Raw genomic sequence first — 20,383 nt, forward strand, 5'->3', positions numbered from 1 at the left:
TGGCCTTGCTGGCTGCGGTCTGGCATTGGTGGCTCATGTTCATCTTGGAGTCAATAATGACTCCAAGATCCCTTTCCGCCTCTGTGCTTTCAAGAGGGGAACTTCCCAGCATGTATGTATGCTGTATGCACCCTGCATTTATCTACGTTGAACCCCATCCTATTCTCATCTGCCCACTTTTGTAGTCTGTCTAAATCTAGTTGCAGCCTCTCTCTCCCTTCAAGTGTGTCCACCTTGCCCCACATCTTACTGTCATCAGCAAACTTGGACAGCGTGCTTTCCACCCCCTTGTCCAAGTCGCTGATGAAGATGTTAAACAGTGCGGGCCCGAGGACTGAGCCCTGCGGTACCCCACTGCTCACATCTTGCCAGGTTGAGTACAACCCATCCACCACTACTTTCTGGGTGCATCCCGTCAGCCAATTTTTTACCCATCCAACTGTGCAGGCATCAGTGCCGCAGTCGCTTAATTTATTGATGAGGATGGGGTGAGAGACAGTGTCCAAGGCCTTCTTAAAGTCTAGAAAGACTATTTCCACAGTGACGCCATCATCCAGGGATTTAGTTACTTGGTCGTACTGACATGCTTACCAATTATACCAGATTTCTCTGAATCTGTGACCTGTCCCCCTCTTCATTTACACATTGTCTTTAATGATAAAGATTTTAAAGGGATTTTTTTGGCCAGAGAATTGATAAAAAGATTAAAATCTTTGGATCAAGAACTGATACCTATGAATCCCATCAGAGGTATATTAGTTCAATAACGATTCTTTACTACCACCACCTTCTGAAACCTATCAGTTCAGCCTGTCTAGTTCCTAATTTATTCAAATTATGTGCTCTGGTCTAATATCTGGATCAAATTATCATGCAGTCTAATATCAAAGTCCTTACAGGAGTTTATTACATGGACACTACTACATTTTTTAACCAAGATTGTAATCTCATCCAAAAATATACAGATTAATTAGAGAAAATCTATGTTTCCTAAAGCTTTGCCAGTTGGCATTAAATAGTAAGTATACTACTTACCCTTTTTGTTTTAATAATCAGGTCATATATATTTCTTTTCTCACCTTGCCCAGGATTAGAATCAGGCTGGCAGGCTTATAATTATTTTGTAAACATACACACAAAATTAGTTTTATTCCAGTTTAAACATGTATATAATATCCAAAGATTATCACTGAGCCATAGCAGTGGCCAGCTTCACAGGGAAATTGTGTGTCAGTGATGTAAAGTATAGGTTTTGCTGATTCTTTATATAATTTCTAGCATCTGTCAATTTAGATTTTACCAAGACTTCCCACATACCTATATTTGCTTCGTTAAGCCTCAGAAGCTCTGTTTTCCTGGTGGTCTAAAGTAACATTAATAGAAAGTTCTTTATACTGAGGAAAAAAGAGACATTTATGGGGCCAACAATCTACTCTCACCTGTTTTTCTCATGAATTTTCAGGATTTCATGTGTCTGTTGTAACAGTTGTTTTTCCAGCTTGTAAGTAGATAACGAATTTTCCAGCAGCTGAATTTCAAGTCTGGATGTTTGATTTAGTACCTTAAGGATAAATAAAAGTATTAAAACTTGCAATAGTTTAGTATTACCATGTTGTAGACATGAACAGGGACAGGTTAATTCTACTTCCTGGCAGACCTGTATGGTGATTAATTGAAAGGTTCCAGTTTAGGTTTTAATATATTTTTAAACATCAGTGAAGCTATGCTTGGCAGTTAAGGATCTAGACCCACATTTGCTGCAGAGTATGCTATTTTAATCAGGAAAAGGTGCCTGACAAGTATTTTTTATTGTGGGCAAGGTGACAAGCATCAAACCATGCTAATACAGAGCATGCTTGCATCAGAGGAGTGCCAAAGTAATTAGCATGTGAAGAGATGCCAAACTGTTGCATCCACTGTTTAGTAAATAGAACTTGTGTGACAGTGCTCTCTTGAGATGTTTCTTTTGCAACAGTGGCAGGCATTTAGTGTATTTGCTTACATTGTTGCCACTTGCACTAAAACACAGAGTTTATGAGAGATACAAGTCCCATGCCAATTGTTTCATGTAGTTTTTCTTTACTCCAAAGGGGCTGTGTGCAGCATCAGGATTCCACCCATAGAGAGCAACTTACCCAATAAGACTATAATGAACTGACAAGAACATTTTTAAAGGTGAGATAATGAATTCTAATAACCACTTTTGTCTCTCAAGCACTGAGGGAATTTTCAGCAAAAATGACAATAAGGTGACTGAGTTTCCTGCATTAAAATTTCAATTTTCATCACTTCAGGCTATGAAGCTTTTTTTTTTATGGAAAAGTCTATTTGCTGCAGGGACCCATCACTGAAATTCAGTCACTTCAAGAACGGAATATACTGTCTATTTAATAATGCAAAACATTATCACTATCATTATGATTCCATGGCAATGCTCTCTCATGCATGGCTAATAGGAAAACTTACATGAAAAAATGTTAAACCTAGCACTTACACTTGGCTTAATAATGCATTGTTTTGTTTTGAAACTATTGGGAGACTTCTCTGAGATTGAAGTTCCTCTTTACTTGTACTTGGCTCAGAAATTAGTAAATAGCACCTTATCCACAGGCACACGGGTTGAGCCAAGCCTCACCCGTTCCCTGCCTACCATATTAAAATGTCAAACTCTAGGTATAGAGATTACACTCATTGTGCAATAGGCATGGAGAAAGGACTCTACAACCCTACGGCCATAACCAAACAGAAGTTCGTAGCATGTGTGCTTTAAAAATGGCGGATTCCACTCTGAGTTAACCCTGGATGGATATAGTATCAGAGTAAAGTGCTTTAGGTTAGAGTGCTTTATTGAACATCTGTACCACAGCCCATCATGAGGCAAGGTAGGTCAAATTCTGCCAACCCCTTCTCAGGATGACATGCTAGCCTCGGCCAGTGATCCTTGGCCCTTGGCTAGTCCTGTTCCTGGGCTGTCACAGAAAGGAAACAGAAAAAGCTCAGTCTCTTTCCTGCTCAGGGCTGCACCACTTTTCACCATGCTGGGAACTGGAGGAAGTGGGGGGAGGGGAAGGAGAATGGAGCCCCCCTGCTATACAGACCCAGCCTGGTCCCTCCCCAAGACCTGACCCAGCAAGTTGGAGGGAGCCCACATGGCAGGGGGGCTTTTTCCCTTCCTGTCACCCCAGCTCCCAGCACCGCAAAAAGATGGGCCAGGAAGCCCCATGTTGCAGCTCCTGGCTACAGTTGTCAGAGTGTTCAGGCAAAGGGGTGGGGGACCAGAGCCTCCCCAACACAAGGACCTTGCTTGTCCCTCTCCAAGATCTGAGCCGGCAAGCTGGGGGGACCCATGCAGCAGTGGGGATCTGTTCCTCCCCCTCAGTTCCTGATGTGGTGAAAAACAGTACAGCTGGGGGAACAGTGCCCTTGTGCTGCACAGACCTGGACCAGCCCTCCCAAGCCCCGAGCCAGCAAGCTGTGGGGCACTCATGTGGCAGCGGGGCTCTGTTCCCTGATGCCCATTCCTGATCCTCCTGACAAGTGCAACCAGGAGCTGCAGCACGGGGCTGCAGCACTTTTCACTATGCCAGAAACTGGAGGTGGGGAGCAGGAGGGGGGAGAGAACAAAGCCCCCTCCAGCTTCTTGGCTTGGGTCTTGTGGGGTGGGGGTTGGGCCTGTGTGGCAGAGGGGCTGCATTTCCCCCTCCCCCAACACCCAATGCAGTGAAAAGCAGCACAGCCCTGAGCTGGCTGCAGCTGGGGGAAGGGAGTTTGCCTACCATGGAGACCTCAACCACCCCCTCTCCCCAGACCTGGGCCAGCAAATTGGGGAGCAGCTGCACAGCGGGGGGGGGGCTCTGATGCCCTCCTCCCTCCCCGAAGCCATTGCTGCCAGCTGCTGGGGGCGGGGATAGAAGCTGCCTCGGTAGCCTCCTGGGAGGCATGAGGAGCCCCTCCAGCCTGTTGACTTTGGCCAGTGAAGGTCACTTCTGTGCCCCCTCTCTAAGGGTAAACGTCAGTTCTGTTCCTCCTGCACTAATCTAGGGCACTTTGAGGAGAATGCAATACTTAGAATGCCTCTGTGTTGACCTTCTTGAACATCCATCCTTAGCCAAAAGTTCACTCAAAGTCTAGCAGGCTAGTGTGACCAAGGAACAACAGGTTTTGAAGCCAATGGCATAAAGGATGATGTTCCATTGACTCCCTGTTCCAGACACAGCTAAGACAACTGGGCATTATCTTAGCACAAGTTTAAAGCAAGGTTTCGATTAAGCCTGGGGAGCCACAGCTCAGTGACTACAGCTGTTTTCTACCTTTGTCAGGGAAGAGTACATGGGCACATGATCGCCATTTATTGTTGTGCAGACCCAAAATCTGGGTAGCTCCTGAAAAGGCATAAAGTCACAATTATGCTTGCACTTTTGCAGTTAGATACTTCAGTCATATGTCTGTTAATGCCCTTAGAGTTTATGTCACACTGTTTTACCACCACCATATGTTCATCATGTCTACCTATATGCTGTGATGTGATTATATAATAGTATGGGAGGGGCATTGTAAATTTGCATAAGGATTTGAGTTCAGATGATATGATCTATCTCAAACAGTATATATCCTGCCTTAAACAAACCAAAATACACATAGCACATCAATGCATTTATTTTAACAACAAGGGGAAATCACTGAAGACAAAAAAAATTCAGCACGAATAGAAGACTGATAGAAAATTCAGTAGAAAAGGAATATTATATATTGCACTTTGATAAGCAAAATACCTAGTCTTATGTGGTAGGCTGGATGAATTACTGGTTATGAGAACAGAACATATATCTGTTATGGGCAAGCCTCTGCAGTCATTACAAAACAATCTTTAATTCAAGCCACATTATAAAACTTTGTAGAATAGCAAATGCAGAACTGTAGAGTACTTGGCACATGAATGTTCTTTTTTCTCTCTTGCAGATGTAAAAATTCTCTAGGTAAAATACTTTTTAAAAGATTGGAAGATACTAGAAAACTTTAACAAAACATCAAAATAACTATTTTGTCTTAAAACTATTTATTTAGTTTGAAAATTATGTTGTTCACAGTCAGTAGCTAGGCTGTTTATTTGAGGTCAAATATTGGGAACTTTCTTGGCTAGTTCACCCTGACAGATACATGCAAAGTTAGATATACCAACCTCATTAAATTAAAAAAAAAAAATGACAATCATCATTGCTGTTGCTACCAGCATACACAAGGTATGAATGTATCTTGGATCACAGTGTTGAAAGATGATGTAGTGAAAGAGAAGGTAGTGGGCAAGGCTCTCTGCTGTTAACAGTTTGTGAAATATGGCCTTGGGGATGTACCTGGGTTTCAACATCTGTGAGTTTTCTTGTCTGCTCTGCTGTCTGACTTAGAAGGCTGGTTCCTATTTCAAGCATAGTGGCTGTATGGTTCTGAACCGCATTTTGCTGTATTTGAGCTATCTCTGACTTCATATTTTCCACAACGTAGTTCTCAAGCTGTGAAAGAAAGAACAACAATAAGAGTTTTGCAAAGTAAAAGTACTACTTCAAGCTTTCTTGTAATGACAGAGGAATGCTCAGCTAGGAATCCTGATGTAAGCTCTCTCAGTGAAAACCATCCCTCACCATTATTTGAGGTCCTATGTGGGGTCAATGAAAGTTTTGTATGAAAGCTTTCAGCACTGTAAAGTCCTTCTCTCCCTGGGCTGTAAATAGATGTTGCATTTCTCCCAGGAGAAAGCCTTTTGTGCTGGGATCCTAGATATTCACATCCACTATCCCGCTTCAAGTATTTATGAAATATGCCAGATAAAATGTACTGTCAGTTTTTCCTGGGACACTGTTATGTGCATCATTTAACTCAACTGCCATTCATTCCAGAGAGCAGTCACTCAGACTGTGTGCTCATCCTTGCCACCTTTGCCAGAGGAGCACCAATGCAACTTGAAGGGCTGCATGTGTAAAAGGCTGTACAGCTCCTGTTTTGATCCAAGTCATATGTTGGAACAAGCTGAATCACCTCAAATGAGATGTCTGTTTAGAGGCTCAGGGCACATCCAGACGAGTGTACATATGCAGTATCTAGCACTGCAGACCCGTTTGCAGCACAGCACACTGCACGTGCCATACATGAAGGCATTCCCTGTACTGCTAATTTGCATGTGCCACACATGAAGGCATTCCCTGTATTGCTAATTTTCAGCATTGGGCAAGGTTGGGGGGGGGGGGGGGTTGATACTGGGAGATCCCTGTGTCAAAAAATCTGTGCTTAAAAAAAGTGGGGTGGTGCATGTGGCGGCAGTGTGTGCCACCCAAAACTGAAGCCTAGCCAGCTGGACCCATGCTCCCTGCTGCCAGATTGTTGCAGCTGCAGCTCCCATAGATCCCCAGGACCCCTGGTAAGGCTGCTGGGGCCAGCCTCCCTTACCCCACCTGCTCTGCTCCAGAGCACATGTGCATAGGTGTTCCCCAGGGACAAGCAGCAGCAGCACATATTGTGCCACTGCTGTTTGTCCCTGGAGAAATGCACATTCCTACTCGTGGGGACGTGCCCCCAGTCTGCTTCTTTAAAACTGAATGCTGCCTTCAAAGAAATGGAAGTTCATTGCAATTTGCAAAATAAAAAATAAGCCTCTGCATTTGCATTGCAGGTGATTCAGCAAATAACATATTGATTCATATATAAAAATGAAGGACATAAATGAGCATGTGTCTCTTACTGAGTTTTGTTTGCATAGTAAATATATTGGCCCAATGGCTACTAGTGCTGACACAGACCCTTCTTATTCCATAATGTGGGGCTAGTTCCATCCTCTTTACAATTCTAAAGAATGAGAAACTGTTTAGAACAAATTTACCAGCTTTAACATATAGAAGCTTGGGAGTTTGCATGTTAGTAAATGAAGTAAATTAGCAGTGATATTCAGAATGAGTTTTGGTAACATTGTCCTTGTCAACTTCTCTTTGAGGGTGAGATGAGGTTTAAGAGGATTCAGAAAAGAACAGGGACTTTAAAAAACAGAGGAGGACAAGCTGGGACTTTACATCACGAAATAGTCTTCAGAATTGGGAGGCAGAGTAGATTACTCAATAAATTGCATTATTACTTAATAGGAGATTCGAAGAGCACTCAAGGATGATGGATTTATAAAGGAGTAACCAGGCTGGTGATTTTATGATGTAATGCAAAATAGTGGCATAACTAGGGAGGAGCAACTGCAGCAATTACCCTTGGGGCCAATTTCGAAGAAGTGAAACAAAATGGCAGCCACACCATTACAATTATGATTACACTGCTGGTGTGGTGGCAACTGGAGGTTGATGCTGCCCCCATGTCTCAGATGCCTGGCCATGTCACTGAGCCACTGATTTGAAGTATCTGTAGCATATTAACATTGCAAATATCTATCTTTTTTTACAGCTTTTAATAGATTTTCTCTTTATTATAATTTTATTACTGAGCAATGATATATGGTTGGATCTTAAAAACAGTACACAAGGACTTCAAAGCATTGGAAGTTTCTTGCTTAATCCTAATGTAAAGGCCAGGGATTACGTAAAGACCTAAGACCTTTCCCTCTTTCTCTTCCCGCTCCTTTGACTCCATCAAGTAGCATAAGAGGACCAGAATCTGGTCATAGAGGCCAGCTGAGAATTCCTCTAGCTTGTGGGAGATGACAACTGGTCTAAAACTAGTCAGAATGGTTCGTATGACAACTGTCTCTCCCATGACCTCCAGAGAGGGGGCATGTCGTAGCAGGAAGAGACATGATAGGACATACGGAGGGGAGGACAGTCTGCCAAATCTCAGCGAGTTTACAGTCCCTTAGGTACCATAACCAGCTGGAATAAATTAAAGAAACTCTTTAGCTGCCCTAAATTATGTGAGGACTGGAGCAGCTATAGTGGAGAAGCAGAGAACAGTGACTGGCTGCAAAATTGTCCCTGCACTGAACAGAGTTCAGTGCAAGAGAGCATCAAGTTTGGTAATGCAAGGTGTTTTACAGGTAGCTCAGCATGTTGCAGATGGGAATCCTTGGGCATTTTTACATGTGCTCTGAGAGGCATGGGAGGTGTTTTAATTAGCAAGCCATGTTAATTAAAAGCACCCGATTGTCACGTGTAGCAGTGTCCCCGAGCTGAAAAAATTGCAATGGGGCACTTTAACTATAGCTTGTTCAACAAGCTTTAGTTCAAAGAGATCTGCCACCATTTTTCAGTGTGGGGATGCTGATACATGTAACACGAGTATTTGCTGGAGCACATTCATTTCCGTGCTCCATCAGACTAGATGAATCAATTAATGGATTTCCAGAGCATCATAGCAAGCACCCTGCACATGTATGGGAACTCCTTGTTTCCCATCCCACTATGCCCCCACTTTCACTCCTCACAAAACTGTGCAGTTTTCTTGGGTTAAATCCTAGCATGGGATTTCAATCTCAGGAGGGAATGAGACTGAATGCAGCTATGCTCAGAACTTCAAAAAGAAGTAGGGCTACTCCCAGGAGAGGAAATGATAAGTGTTGTTGACCAGTAAGCACAGATAACTTTAGAGACATAAGCTATTAAATTGTTTTGATACTGTTTGGGTCAAGCTTACAGCCTGTTGAAATGAAGGAAGGGAATGCAGCCAGAGACTCTGCTGACTGTGTTATCAGGTTGAACAAAAACCCTCTAAAGTAAACTGGAAACCCCAAAGAGAGGGCTTTGTTTTATTTTGTTTCAGTTAACCTAGGCTTGGACTGTGCTCTCTAGCTGCTTAGACCCTGCTACAACATGCAATGAAGGCATTGCCACTCTAGAAAATGCTAGATTAGTTTCTGAATGGTGCAAGCACTGTTCTGACAACATGTTTAATATGTTCCATAAATTATTACCAGAAGCAGCACTGGTCCAGATTTGCAGCTGTTATAAACTGATGAACCTCCAATGAAGTCAAGGGAGCTATGCCAATTATACCTGCTACAAACTTGGTCAATGGTTTCTTTCTATGACTGATTGTATTTTTTATGGTTAACAGATTCCCAATTTTTAGAAACTACCTCCCTTAGTAATTTATTTTTAATTAAGTTGAACCTGCTTCTGGTAGAGTAAGCTGTACAGCTGAGTGGTAAGAACCAGATGTAGTTGATTTAGACTTGGAGAAAGGGAGCAAGAGTCATATACACAGTGTGTGATTAATAACAAAATCTTCTTTCATCTTATCTATAAGCATTCCTGTGCAGATGGATAACTGCTAAGGACATTCTGGTAAGCCACATCAGCTGAGCCAAAGAAAGATCTGTAACAAATTGGAATTGCCTACGATTTTAATACCACATGTACAGAAAGACTGTTACCTCAAGGTTAAATATTTCATGAGTAAAAATGATTATCTGAGCCTGAAAAAATGCTGGACACCCAGCAGGAGAGGTATAAAGAAACTCTCACAATCCCAAACCACAAAAATGTTTTCCTGACCTACCCAGTTGCCACGCTAATTTGGGTATTACCGCATGTCTTTCAGCAGATGTGTTTCAAGGTACTCTTGACTGAGTATAGCTCATTGGCTAACTCTTAGCCATAAAGAGTGGGAATGTAAAGGTGAGAGAAGGTATAAGCCTTTCAGAAGAACAATACCACATTCCTCAGCAGGAAAAGTAAATGAGGCAAAAGATGTCAGCAGTAGTAATAGATTGGCTCATATATGGGGTGTTGGAGTAGTCTTGTGAAATTTGTGGCACAAGGTGTGCAAATATGCCTTTATGGTTGTTTCTGCATTCACTACACTTGATTTAATGAACCCTATTATGGCAATGTCATCCTTGAGAGCAAGGGACTTGCCATAATAATGACTTTGATAAATAATAAAACAAAGGATTAATTACAAAAGACAAACTGATATCTCCAGAGATCCATTCCCAATTCAGGTTAATTACTTTATGTAACTTATCCATTTATCACAGGAACTTTTACCATGTTGTGGTAAAAGATAGGAACTGGGTTGTCCAAGCAAGATTTTACTGCTCCATGATGATTTTACATTGTGCTTCACATGCAGAATTTTTTTGATACATCTTGATTTTTTTATACAAATCACTGTACAGTGACAATGCTATGGCACTGTGCTTTAGTACATCCTTTTGGACTTGGAGGAAGGGAGTACTAAAGCACGGCCCAGTTTGGGCAGTTACTGCGGCATGCTTGCAGCGCATGGTTAGATTTTGCCAGCACTTTGCCGTAGCAGTGCACTATATTGGGGGAGCGTACTGCTACAGCAACATAGCTGTTGATCTCCTGCAGACCCGCTTGATTACTATATTGATATGACACGCTGTCATGATCACTATGTTGATATGACACACTCCTCATGTACCGCATGAAGTGAATACTATTTTTAAAGCTACTACTTGATGCTTATTGACTTTCTTTAACCAGTAAATTGGTCTTCAACCAGACCCCACATAGAATTACTGTATATATTGTATGTGCAAGTGCCACTGGAATGGACCTTTTTATTCCCATTCTAAAATTTTGGATACCTATACGGGATGATCATATTGTTTCCTACATCTACTTCTTGACTGAAAGGGATGAGTTCTAAAGCAGGAAAATACAGTATAGGCTACACCAAGATATTGTCACAGGGAAGTTATTATGGAGGCTCATAATGCAATCAACTGAGAAGAGGGAAAAGCTGGAGGGGAGCCACTGGATTTGCTCCATACATATTATTTGTTGATTATTTTATTTACATGACAAATTCAGTATATCTTAATAATATACATACATGTATACATGAATAAATAACTTGTAGAAATATAAATTCAGTGGGGATTTTAATCTCTGCATTCAACAGTTTCTAGAATGTTACTTATCACAACATCATAAGTTAGGCCACAAAAATTAAATTATTAAAAGGCATTAAGTTTTTAAAAAATGAATCATGAGTTTTATTAATATAAATAAAAGGGTATTTTGTGCCTTCTGGTTCCTGAACCTTTATATGTCACTTGAGTCAGATTTTAAGCTTTTTTCTACAATGGGAGGATTAGACACTTTGGTCTTTTATTTTTACATAAGTGGCAGTTCTTACATATTCAGCTGAGTCTACCCAGGAGCTGGAAATTTAAGAAAAAACATAAATATTGCAAGAACCACAAAATACAAACGGTTGGTTACATTGACTATACCACGGTTGGTTACACTGAGTATACCTCTGAATACATGTTAGGTTTGTTTATTTGAACGTATGAGGAAAAGAACTGTACCTGAAAACAGACATGAAGCATGGGAGCATATACAAACTGCAGCCAGTTGGATGTGTGAGAATGCATTTAACAAAAATTATTGCCCTGTTCAGAAAATATGTGTAAAAAGCCTTCATCTTTCATAAATGTTTGATATAAAAAAACCAAACCAAACCAAACCAAACCTATAGTTCTGTGAATGTATTTCAGACAAAGTACTGTCAGGAACTATTTACCGAGTATAAGAAAGGAAGGACAAGGTTATAGTAATTTGATCATGTGACCAGTCAGCAGGGCCCTGAAGTTTCCATTAAATTGTTTCTTCCTTTTGCTTCTTTTTTAGCTGGATGCAGTCCTGGTCATGCTGAAACCAAATGGCATAACTCCCGTTAACTTCAATGGCACCAAGATTTCACCCATTATTTTTATTACAGGAAAATGAAGCCAACTAAATTTATTTAGGGTCAAGCACTGCAGGTCTGATCTAAGGCCTGTGGAAGTTATTTGCATTATGTTGATTTTAGTGGATATAACAAATATAACATCAACTGAGAAGAGCACCAATAGATGATGTTCGCAGTGGTTCACAGGTGTTGAAAGATAGCTACAAGGACTAGTTTTCAAAAATGAAAGCAAGGAATAACAAACAAGTAACATGTAAAATCCTGCTTGGAAAAATAAACACACATTTGAACCATTTTGGAATTGTAATACTCCTATCTTTATTTCACTAATATTTTCTTATTTGCATTGCTGCTGGTCTTTATTTTCGTTATCATGTCTTTCAGCAAAATACATTTCTTTGGTACATTTTTTTCTCTACTGTATTTCTCTATAGAGAGAATGGATGGTCTTTCTGATAATTTAGCTGCATCTGCTCTTTGTAATGCTCATTAAGTTGTACGGGAGTTCTCAGTAATGTTGGATGACTCAGTGGAATACATAATAAGGTTGTAACATTCTCAGAAATAAAACTGTCAGAAAATTCAGCATTATTGTTTAATAAACATTCCAAAGGATTTTGCACTAAGGCTATCTAACTTTTACTGGACAATGTTTATTGAATAATTCTTCATAGAAACCACCCAAATACTAATAGAGCTATTAAAATAGTAACATAAGGGATAAGTAAATGAAAATTGTTTCTGGCAGTAAGGTCATAAATAAAATGAAAGCTTTTATTCTTATTTTGATCAAAGGACTGCTTTCTGTAGTACAGTCTTATTCATTATATTGTAAGGCCTGTTAAAATCCCCAGCCACATTAGGGTACAGACAGATGTAACCAGCAAGGTTTGTATTTCAGGGATGGCCATAACACCCCTTGACCATGACATTCTTGTCCTGTTTGAGCTCTAAGGTGCCCTCCCTCTCTCACTTGCTCACCATGCCTTGACATACTTCTCTGATTAAAAGGGAAGCTGCCTAGAAGTCCTAGAGGAAGCCAATATCCTCCAATTGCCAGCAGATCTCGCAGCCCCCACTGGTCTCTATTCTAAGGCTAAGTGGGTCCTCCTGACCCATCCGTGTTGTCCCAGCGCACCTTTAGCTTAAAGGGCTGTTACACAACTCCATCCACCCCTTACATGATGCCCATGGCTTGCAGGTGTTACTGTGCAATTGTTTCCTTGTTGGGGCCTTAGCTTTCTCAGCCTCTGCCCCTTTTCTTTTTCTGGGCCCTCTAGCCCTGGTCCATTGTGCCAGATCATCTTTCTGGCTCAAGCCTCCATCTGTTTTCTTTGGACCCTGAACTCCCTAGCTCTGGTATTAGTCCATCTTGGACACCCTGGGTCCTGTCCTTGCCCTGCTCTGGGCACTGTTTGTCTGGGACCCTGGCCCTGGCCCCGTCTCCACCCTGCCTTGGGCACTGAGTCTGCTTTGGCTCTATCTGGGACCTTGGCCCTGTCTCTGCCCTACTCTGGGTTCTGAGTCTCCCTTGGCTCTCTGCCTAGGCCTCCTGGGCCAGCCTGGGTTCTGCCTCACATAAGCAACCCTCTCCCACTTGTCTATTGCCTGCTTTTGGGCCAAAGCTCACTCTGTGTCTTGGGCTCTTAGTAGGCTCAGGACACTCACGTGCCCTCAGACACTATTGGGACCTCCTCCAACCAACCGCTACTAGTCCAAAACACAAACTACTAGATTCAGCTGTAAGAAAGGAATAAGCACACTGGCTGTAACAAACTAAACCCGTGCTGAATCCAAACATCAACAGTAAATTACTGTCAGAGCAGCCATACCTCCCCTTGCCCTGGGTTATATCCCTCTGATAACAAGCCTCCATCACCTTATTTGCATCCTTAAGGGATTCCAGGGATCACCAAAGACCTTTCCTATCATCTGTAGCCAAGAGCTTCTCTATGAATCCAATAACTCAACTCCCTGATTAGCTCAGGTCCTGGGCTTATATGCAGCTTACGCCCTGCCCGTCCCGGTCAGGTGGCACTCCATCAGAGCAGCAGTTTCTCATTCAAGCTGGAAGACTGGTTGCCATGGCAGGTTATGACTACTGCTCTAGCAGCCTCCCTGCTGCAGGAGCAAGGCTGTGCCCTACTGACCTATTCTTTAGCTGCCTATTCCATTGTAGCCAACTTCCTCCTAGGCAGAGTTCTTGAGAAGTAACACCCCAAAGAGTGGAGTTTTGGTGCCCAACAGAATTAAAAAGAGGAGACCTCTTTGGTCTGTACAGAAGGAGCCATCTTGCCATTTGACTCCTTTCCACTGCCTTTGCTTTGTAGTAACATGGAGGACTTGCACGGAGAACATGCAGGCAATTCATCATCCTTTCAGCAGCAATAACTACCTCTGAGCTATCATCTGGGAATCAGCAAGTGATGATCATATATGGCTATGTGTCAGCTATCCTTCCCTAGTTCTTGGTTACACTTGAAGGGACATCACCTTTGGGTGAGGCAGATGAAACAATGAGAAACGTGTGAGGAGGAAAGCTTCTGGCACATATCCCAGGAAGATCATGACCCAGATTAAGGTGCAAGAAGATTCACACAGACATACAATTTCAGTAAATTTACTACCTTACTGTTGATGGATGACCCCCAGAAATTACTGTTGTTTATATTCCATATTTACTCATAGATTCATAGATGTTAGGGTCAGAAGGGACCTCAGTAGATCATCGAGTCCGACCCCCTGCCCTGGGCAGGAAAGAATGCTGGGTTTAACATGGGAGGAAAGACCCTCAGCTTTGAATTGCATACAAGGGCAGAGGAGGGTAGGCAGCTCCTGTGGCTCAGGCTCCAGCCTGTACTCAGGGGTGGGACCATAGCCACAGCTGCTGCATGCCTCCCTCTCACCACCTCTGCACCCCACCATCTCCTCTCTGCAGCCTCTTTCCCCCATCTATTCCCCCAATGTAGCTTCTGCTCCCCTGCCTGTCTCTCTGCATCCCCCACTTACCCTTGCTGCACACCCGCAGGCACCATGCACTCTGGCAGTCTGGGATACTGAGCACAGCCCTCAACCAACTGGCTCCACAGCAGTGGCGCACAGCTTGCATGGCTACTACAGGGGCTGGCTTGGGCTGTGCTCCACGCCCCAGGTAAGGACAGAGACAGAGCCTGCCACTCTCTGGATGGGGGGGGAGAGGAGTGGGGAACAGAAACTGAGGAGGGGAAGGTGGGGAGAAGAGAGGCTGAGGGGAGAGGAAAAGTGGGAACAGTAGCTTGGGGGTTGGGCAGGAGTGGGAGCAGAGGTGGAGGAGGAAGGGGGCCTGACACTGCAGGGGAGGCAGTCAGGTGCAGAGGTGGTGGGATCAGGCACAAGAGGGAGTGCACTATTTGACCCCGCCACACACACCACGTGCTCCACTCCCCTCCATCCATTACCCTGGGGAGGAAAAAACCATTGTCTTTGTCATTTTCAGGTCCGTTGTTCCAAAACTGAATTTGTACTGCTAGTCATTTACTAACTACAGTGAAACAAGGTGCTCTGGGGAGGTTTGGCTACTCTAATTTTGAGTGCTATTGAATGTAATATACCCAAAGTTCAAAGCCTTCACTAAAGTAAAGATTAAGTTAACTTTTTTATTTTTTGAACTCTTCTCTCATGTTTACAAATAGTATTCAGGTAATGTTTTATTTTGCACTGGTATTAAGTCTCTCACCTTCAAAAACATATATAGTAATGTGGAGAGCACCATAACTATGAATTACCTTATTTCTATGCATATCAAATCTTAATTCTGATTTATAATAATGTAGGTTTCCAACTTAAATTACTTAAGAAAGGGCTCACCTATCCAAGGATAAATTAACTATTCAAACAAATGGACCAGTATATATTAGTGTCATACTATTGTCTTCAATGGAATGACATTAATTTGCATACTAGTAGAACATATGACCCAATGGATTTGTCTTTCTAATAAGATTATAAAGAAATGTGCAAGTGTGTTAGAAAGTCCATGCTATTACACTTTTACATCATATCTGATTGGAAACATTTATAACTTTGTTTTTCTAAACATATGTCTTTGAGTATATCACAAATGCTTCTTCCTAGTCAGAACTAGGAAGTCCTGTGCATTTTTTCAATCACACTCATATTACCCATATTCATACAAGGTTAGATTTGACTTACAGATGGGAAGAAACAATAACATTGTTTTGACCTAATGTTAAACTTATGTCCAGTTTCAGATTTAAACAAACACACCAAGTACATTTATTTGAATATGTATGTATATACACAATGAATGTTTGTTTATTTTACTATGTAATCACTGAAATAAACACACATGATTTTGCCATGTATAATGTTCACACCCATATAGTTTCATTATTTTTAACCCACATCACTTCCAACATGTTGATAACACCCAGCCTCATTGAAAGCTACAAGAGTTCCTAAGTAAGCTTGAACTATATAAAGCTTTATGGAAGTTTATATAGATATATATATTGGCACATGGTAATACAGCTTTTTCATCTCAAGATAACTCAGAGAAAGCCAGCAGAACTCTATTTCAGACCTAAATTCAACATTTTAACATTCAGGGCTCCTCTATGTGTTATAGGTATTGCACAATTAATTGGTTAATTGTGACATTACCTGGAAACCAGCTATATGTGCAAAGTAGCTATCACATAATAAAAATCTCTAATCAGATATAAAGGTAGAACTTGAAAATCTCTACTAATTTTATAGCTGGTTGCTACAGAGCTTTAATTTGCACATGTAGCAGGGTTTCCCCTGTAGCTGGGAGCCCCTTCAGCTGATGGTGCTCCCAACTGCAAGGGTGCGCCATGTCCAGCATAAAATCCCTGAGCCCTAGGGATGGCAACTGGGGATCATGGCAGCTACAATCCTCAGGGCTTGGGGATGTGTGAAAGCCCTGGACCTGGGGAATCACAGCTGCTGCCATCTGTAGGGCTCAGGATTTATAAGGAATATTAATAGTAATGTTTTAGAATAAAAAGCACATCTCCTACTGGGGTGACTCCATGTTACAATTCCTTGGGTTAGGTTTATTGGACAGGCTAAACTTCACTTCCTTCCAAAACATCTGATAAATCAAGAACTGTACACTAAACTGATTGGAGTATTGATTTGAACCAGTTTAATAATGTAACCTGAGCTTTCTAAGCAACTTGTCTCTCAGGCATTTGGACACCTTCGCTAGGTGTCCAGTGTGTACTGGAAAAGTGCAGCTCACCCCCACAATTTGTTACATTTAGATTAACACAACCAAAAGAAGTAGGAGCCTATTATTTGTCATTTTTGGAGTCTGGTAACCTACAGTTATTACAACAATCATATGAAACACAGTGGGAAACTGTTTCAATTACTTTTTTTTCAAATACTGGCTCTCTCATTATATATAAGTACGGTTTAATAAAATCTATAAGTAGCATAACTGAGAATCACATGTGATTAAATGGTTCCATAAAGAAGCTTTTTAAGAAAGCAATCAGAATATCTTCTTTATTCTCTGATTATTAAATTACTATTTTAAATATATTTCCTGTTTAATATTACCCCTGAAAAGGTCTGCTAGATTCCCAGCAATAGTTTTTAATCTAACTTTCCATAAACAAATCTCCTCTCTGCTTATACAGTTGACTGCAAATATGACCCATCCCCATGCTATGCTGAAGCAGGAGGCATAAAGGAAGATGAATAATAAGAGGAACATTTGTTTTCTTTTACACAATATTTATCCAATAAAGGAAGGAAACAATTAATCCTCTTTGGCAAAGATAGTCTAAATATATAGCAAAAATAGTCTTTTGAAAGCGACTTCTTTTGGAATGACTTTCATGTAAGTGAGTCTGATACTGTAAATGCTTCCTACTGGATGTACTGCTTACTACCAGGACTGGTACCAATGAAATTCCCTCCTTCATTGTGTGATACCTCTGAAGAATACAATCCAAGCTGCCCAAGTTATTTAGTTGCCATACTACATTGCTAACTTGTATCTAAAATTCTACTGAACTCTAGAAATAAACTGTAGCATAGCTCCAAATGCCTCCATGAAACATTTGATAGCTTAGTGCCTTATATTTTTAATGATGTTCTTCTTTATTATACCCATATTGTGCTCATTGCTATAGTATCTGAGTGTGGTATCTGTTTATTGACTGTGAGTGGCATAGATTTCATAGATTTCATAGACATTAGGGCTGGAAAGTACCTCGGAAGATCATCAAGTCCAGCCCCCTGCTCGAAGGGCAGGAAGTCAGCTGGGGTCATAGGATCCCAGCAAGATAAGCATCCAATTTTCTCTTGAAGGTGTTCAATGTAGGTGCTTGAACCACCTCCGATGGCAGGCTATTCCAGACCTTGAGGGGCTGGAACAGTAAAGAAATTCTTCCTTATGTCCAGCCTGAAACGGTCTTGTAGTAGTTTATAACCGTTCGACCTAGTCGTCATCCCTTGGGGCGCTCTGGTGAACAAATGTTCCCCCAGATACTGATGGTCACCCCTGATAAACTTATAGGTGGCCATCAGATCACCCCTGACCCTGTGCTTTTCCAGGCTAAAGAGCCCCAGGGCTCTCAGCCTGTCGTCATAAGGTCTGTTTCCCTGACCTCTGATCATGCGTGTGGCTCTTCTCTGGACTCTCTCAAGCTTCTCCACATCCTTTTTGAATTGTGGAGCCCAAAACTGGACACAGTACTCCAGCTGCAGCCTCACCGAGGCTGAGTACAAGGGGAGAATGACGTCCTGGGATTTGCTTGAGAAGCATCTATGGATGCAGCCAGTGTTTTGGTCACTTAACTAGCTGCAGCATCACACTGAAGGCTCATGTTCATCTTGTGGTCAATGATGACCCCCAAGTCTCTTTCTTTCATAGTGCTAGCCAGCGTAGCACTGCTGAGCCTATAAGGATGCTGCAGGTTTTTCCTCCCAAGGTGGAAAACCTTGCATTTTTCAGTGTTAAACACCATCAGGTTCTCATCTGCCCATTTGATGAGCCTGTCCAGGTCAGCCTGGATTGCCCTCCTGTCTTCAGGTGTGGAAGCTTTGCTGCAAAGTTTGGTGTCATCGGTGAACTTGGCCAGTCCGTTTCTGACTCCAATGTCCACATCATTAATGAAGATGTTGAACAATATGGGTCCAAAGACAGAACTTTGGGGGACTCCACTGGTCACAGGGCACCATGACAATTGACTTCCGTTAATTACCACCCTCTGGGTCCAACCATAGAGCCAGTTTCCCAGCCAGTGGATTGTGGTGGACCAAAGGCCACAATTGGCCAGTTTCGCCAAGAGGTGATCATGGGATACCAGATCGAAGGCTTTTTTGAAGTCAAGATATATGACATCACTCTCTTCTCCCAACCAGGTGATAGGTCACCTGGTCGTAAAAGGAAATGAGATTGGTCAAGCAAAACCTACCCACAAAAAACCCATGCTGGCTATCCCTCAGGATGTTGGCGTCAGCCAGTCCATTAAGGAATTAAGACCTCTTTAATAAACTTTAATAAACCATTAAGGAATTAAGGCCTCTTTAATAAACTTTTCTAAGACCTTCCCCAGGATAGAGGTCAGGCTGATGGGCCTGTAGTTTGCCGGATCCACTTTCCTCCCTTTCTTGAAGATAGGCACCACATTGGCCTTCTTCCAGTCTTCAGGCACTACACCAGAGTGCCAGGAGTTTTCAAAGATCTGTTCCAGGGGCTGGGCTATGATGCTCACCAGCTCCTTGAGTACCCTGGGGCGTAGATTGTCAGGGCCAGCTGACTTGAAGGTATCCAGCCTCTCAAGGTGTTCCTTCAGAGGTCAGCATTGATGGAGGACAGGGGATCTCCCTCACCCAGACCTCCCTGTCCCGTAGTGGGTATGGGCGTCCCATGGGACTGATGAAAAACTGACGCAAAGTACCCAATTAATAGGTTGGCTTTTTCCTGGGTGTCAGTTGTCAGTTGTGCTATCTGGTTTAGCAGGGGTCCAATGTTGCCCTTGCTTTTCCTCCAGCTCCCCACATATCTGAAAAAGGACTTTATTGTCCTTGATACTCGAAGCTAGTTGGAGTTCAGTTACAGCCTTGGCTTTCCTGGTTTGCTCCCTGCAGGACCAGACCAGTGCAGAATATTCCTCCTTGGAGGTGAATCCCATCCTCAGTCCTTTGTAGGCCTTTCTTTTTAGCCTCAGGAGGTCTGCTAGATCCCTGGAGAGTCAGGCGGGCTGCTGCGCCCTCTTGCTGCCTTTAACCTGAGATGGAATAGAATTATCTTGTGCATTGAGGATTGTTCCCTTGAGGAGCAACCGTTCTTCCTGAACTCCCCTCCCCCTGGGGTCGTGGTCCCTTAGGGCCTCACTGACAAGCCTCCTGAGCTGTTCTGTCTGTCTGTTCACTTGCTTATTGGTTCAATCTAAGTAGCTTAGACTAATCTACAAATATTGAATCAATTCAGCTTTCTGACTGTCTGTACTTAGCCTTTGTGTTTAAAGCTTGCTTCAAACAGCTTGGTTCCATTTTATATTGAAGACTGACCTTCTTGTCCCTTTGGGCCTAACATAGCTCTAGGTAAACCCTACTTGAATTGTAAAATTCATGCCTCTGTACAGCCACAGGAGGTGGAGACCTGAAAGTTTTAGAACTACTTCAGTCATTCAGCAATTAAAATTTTGACAAAGGTTTATTTATTCTCATGCACAATATATATGTACGTAGATAT

General features: G+C 42.3%; 1 protein-coding gene across 8 annotated transcripts in view; it reads right to left on the minus strand.

The window, feature by feature from the left end:
- Positions 1-20,383, minus strand: part of ANGPT1 (angiopoietin 1) — a 274,023-nt gene that overhangs the window by 144,220 nt on the left and 109,420 nt on the right. For 6 of the 8 annotated variants that reach the window (XR_003093647.1, XR_003093648.1, XM_025202019.1 and 3 more), the window contains 2 exons: positions 5,352-5,507; positions 1,440-1,561 (listed from right to left, as the gene is read on the minus strand). Coding sequence is in view for 5 of the 8 variants with exons in the window: in XM_025202019.1 (XP_025057804.1) it covers positions 1,440-1,561; positions 5,352-5,507 (278 nt within the window). In the remaining 3 variants the exon portion in view is untranslated. Of the gene's footprint in view, positions 1-1,439; positions 1,562-5,179; positions 5,329-5,351; positions 5,508-11,478; positions 11,569-20,383 lie in introns of those variants that run through there. The other 2 variants (XM_025202023.1, XM_025202024.1) reach the window with 2 other exon arrangements.

This window comes from Alligator sinensis, unplaced genomic scaffold (genome assembly GCF_000455745.1).
Source record: "Alligator sinensis unplaced genomic scaffold, ASM45574v1 scaffold20_2, whole genome shotgun sequence".
NCBI lineage: Eukaryota > Metazoa > Chordata > Crocodylia > Alligatoridae > Alligator > Alligator sinensis.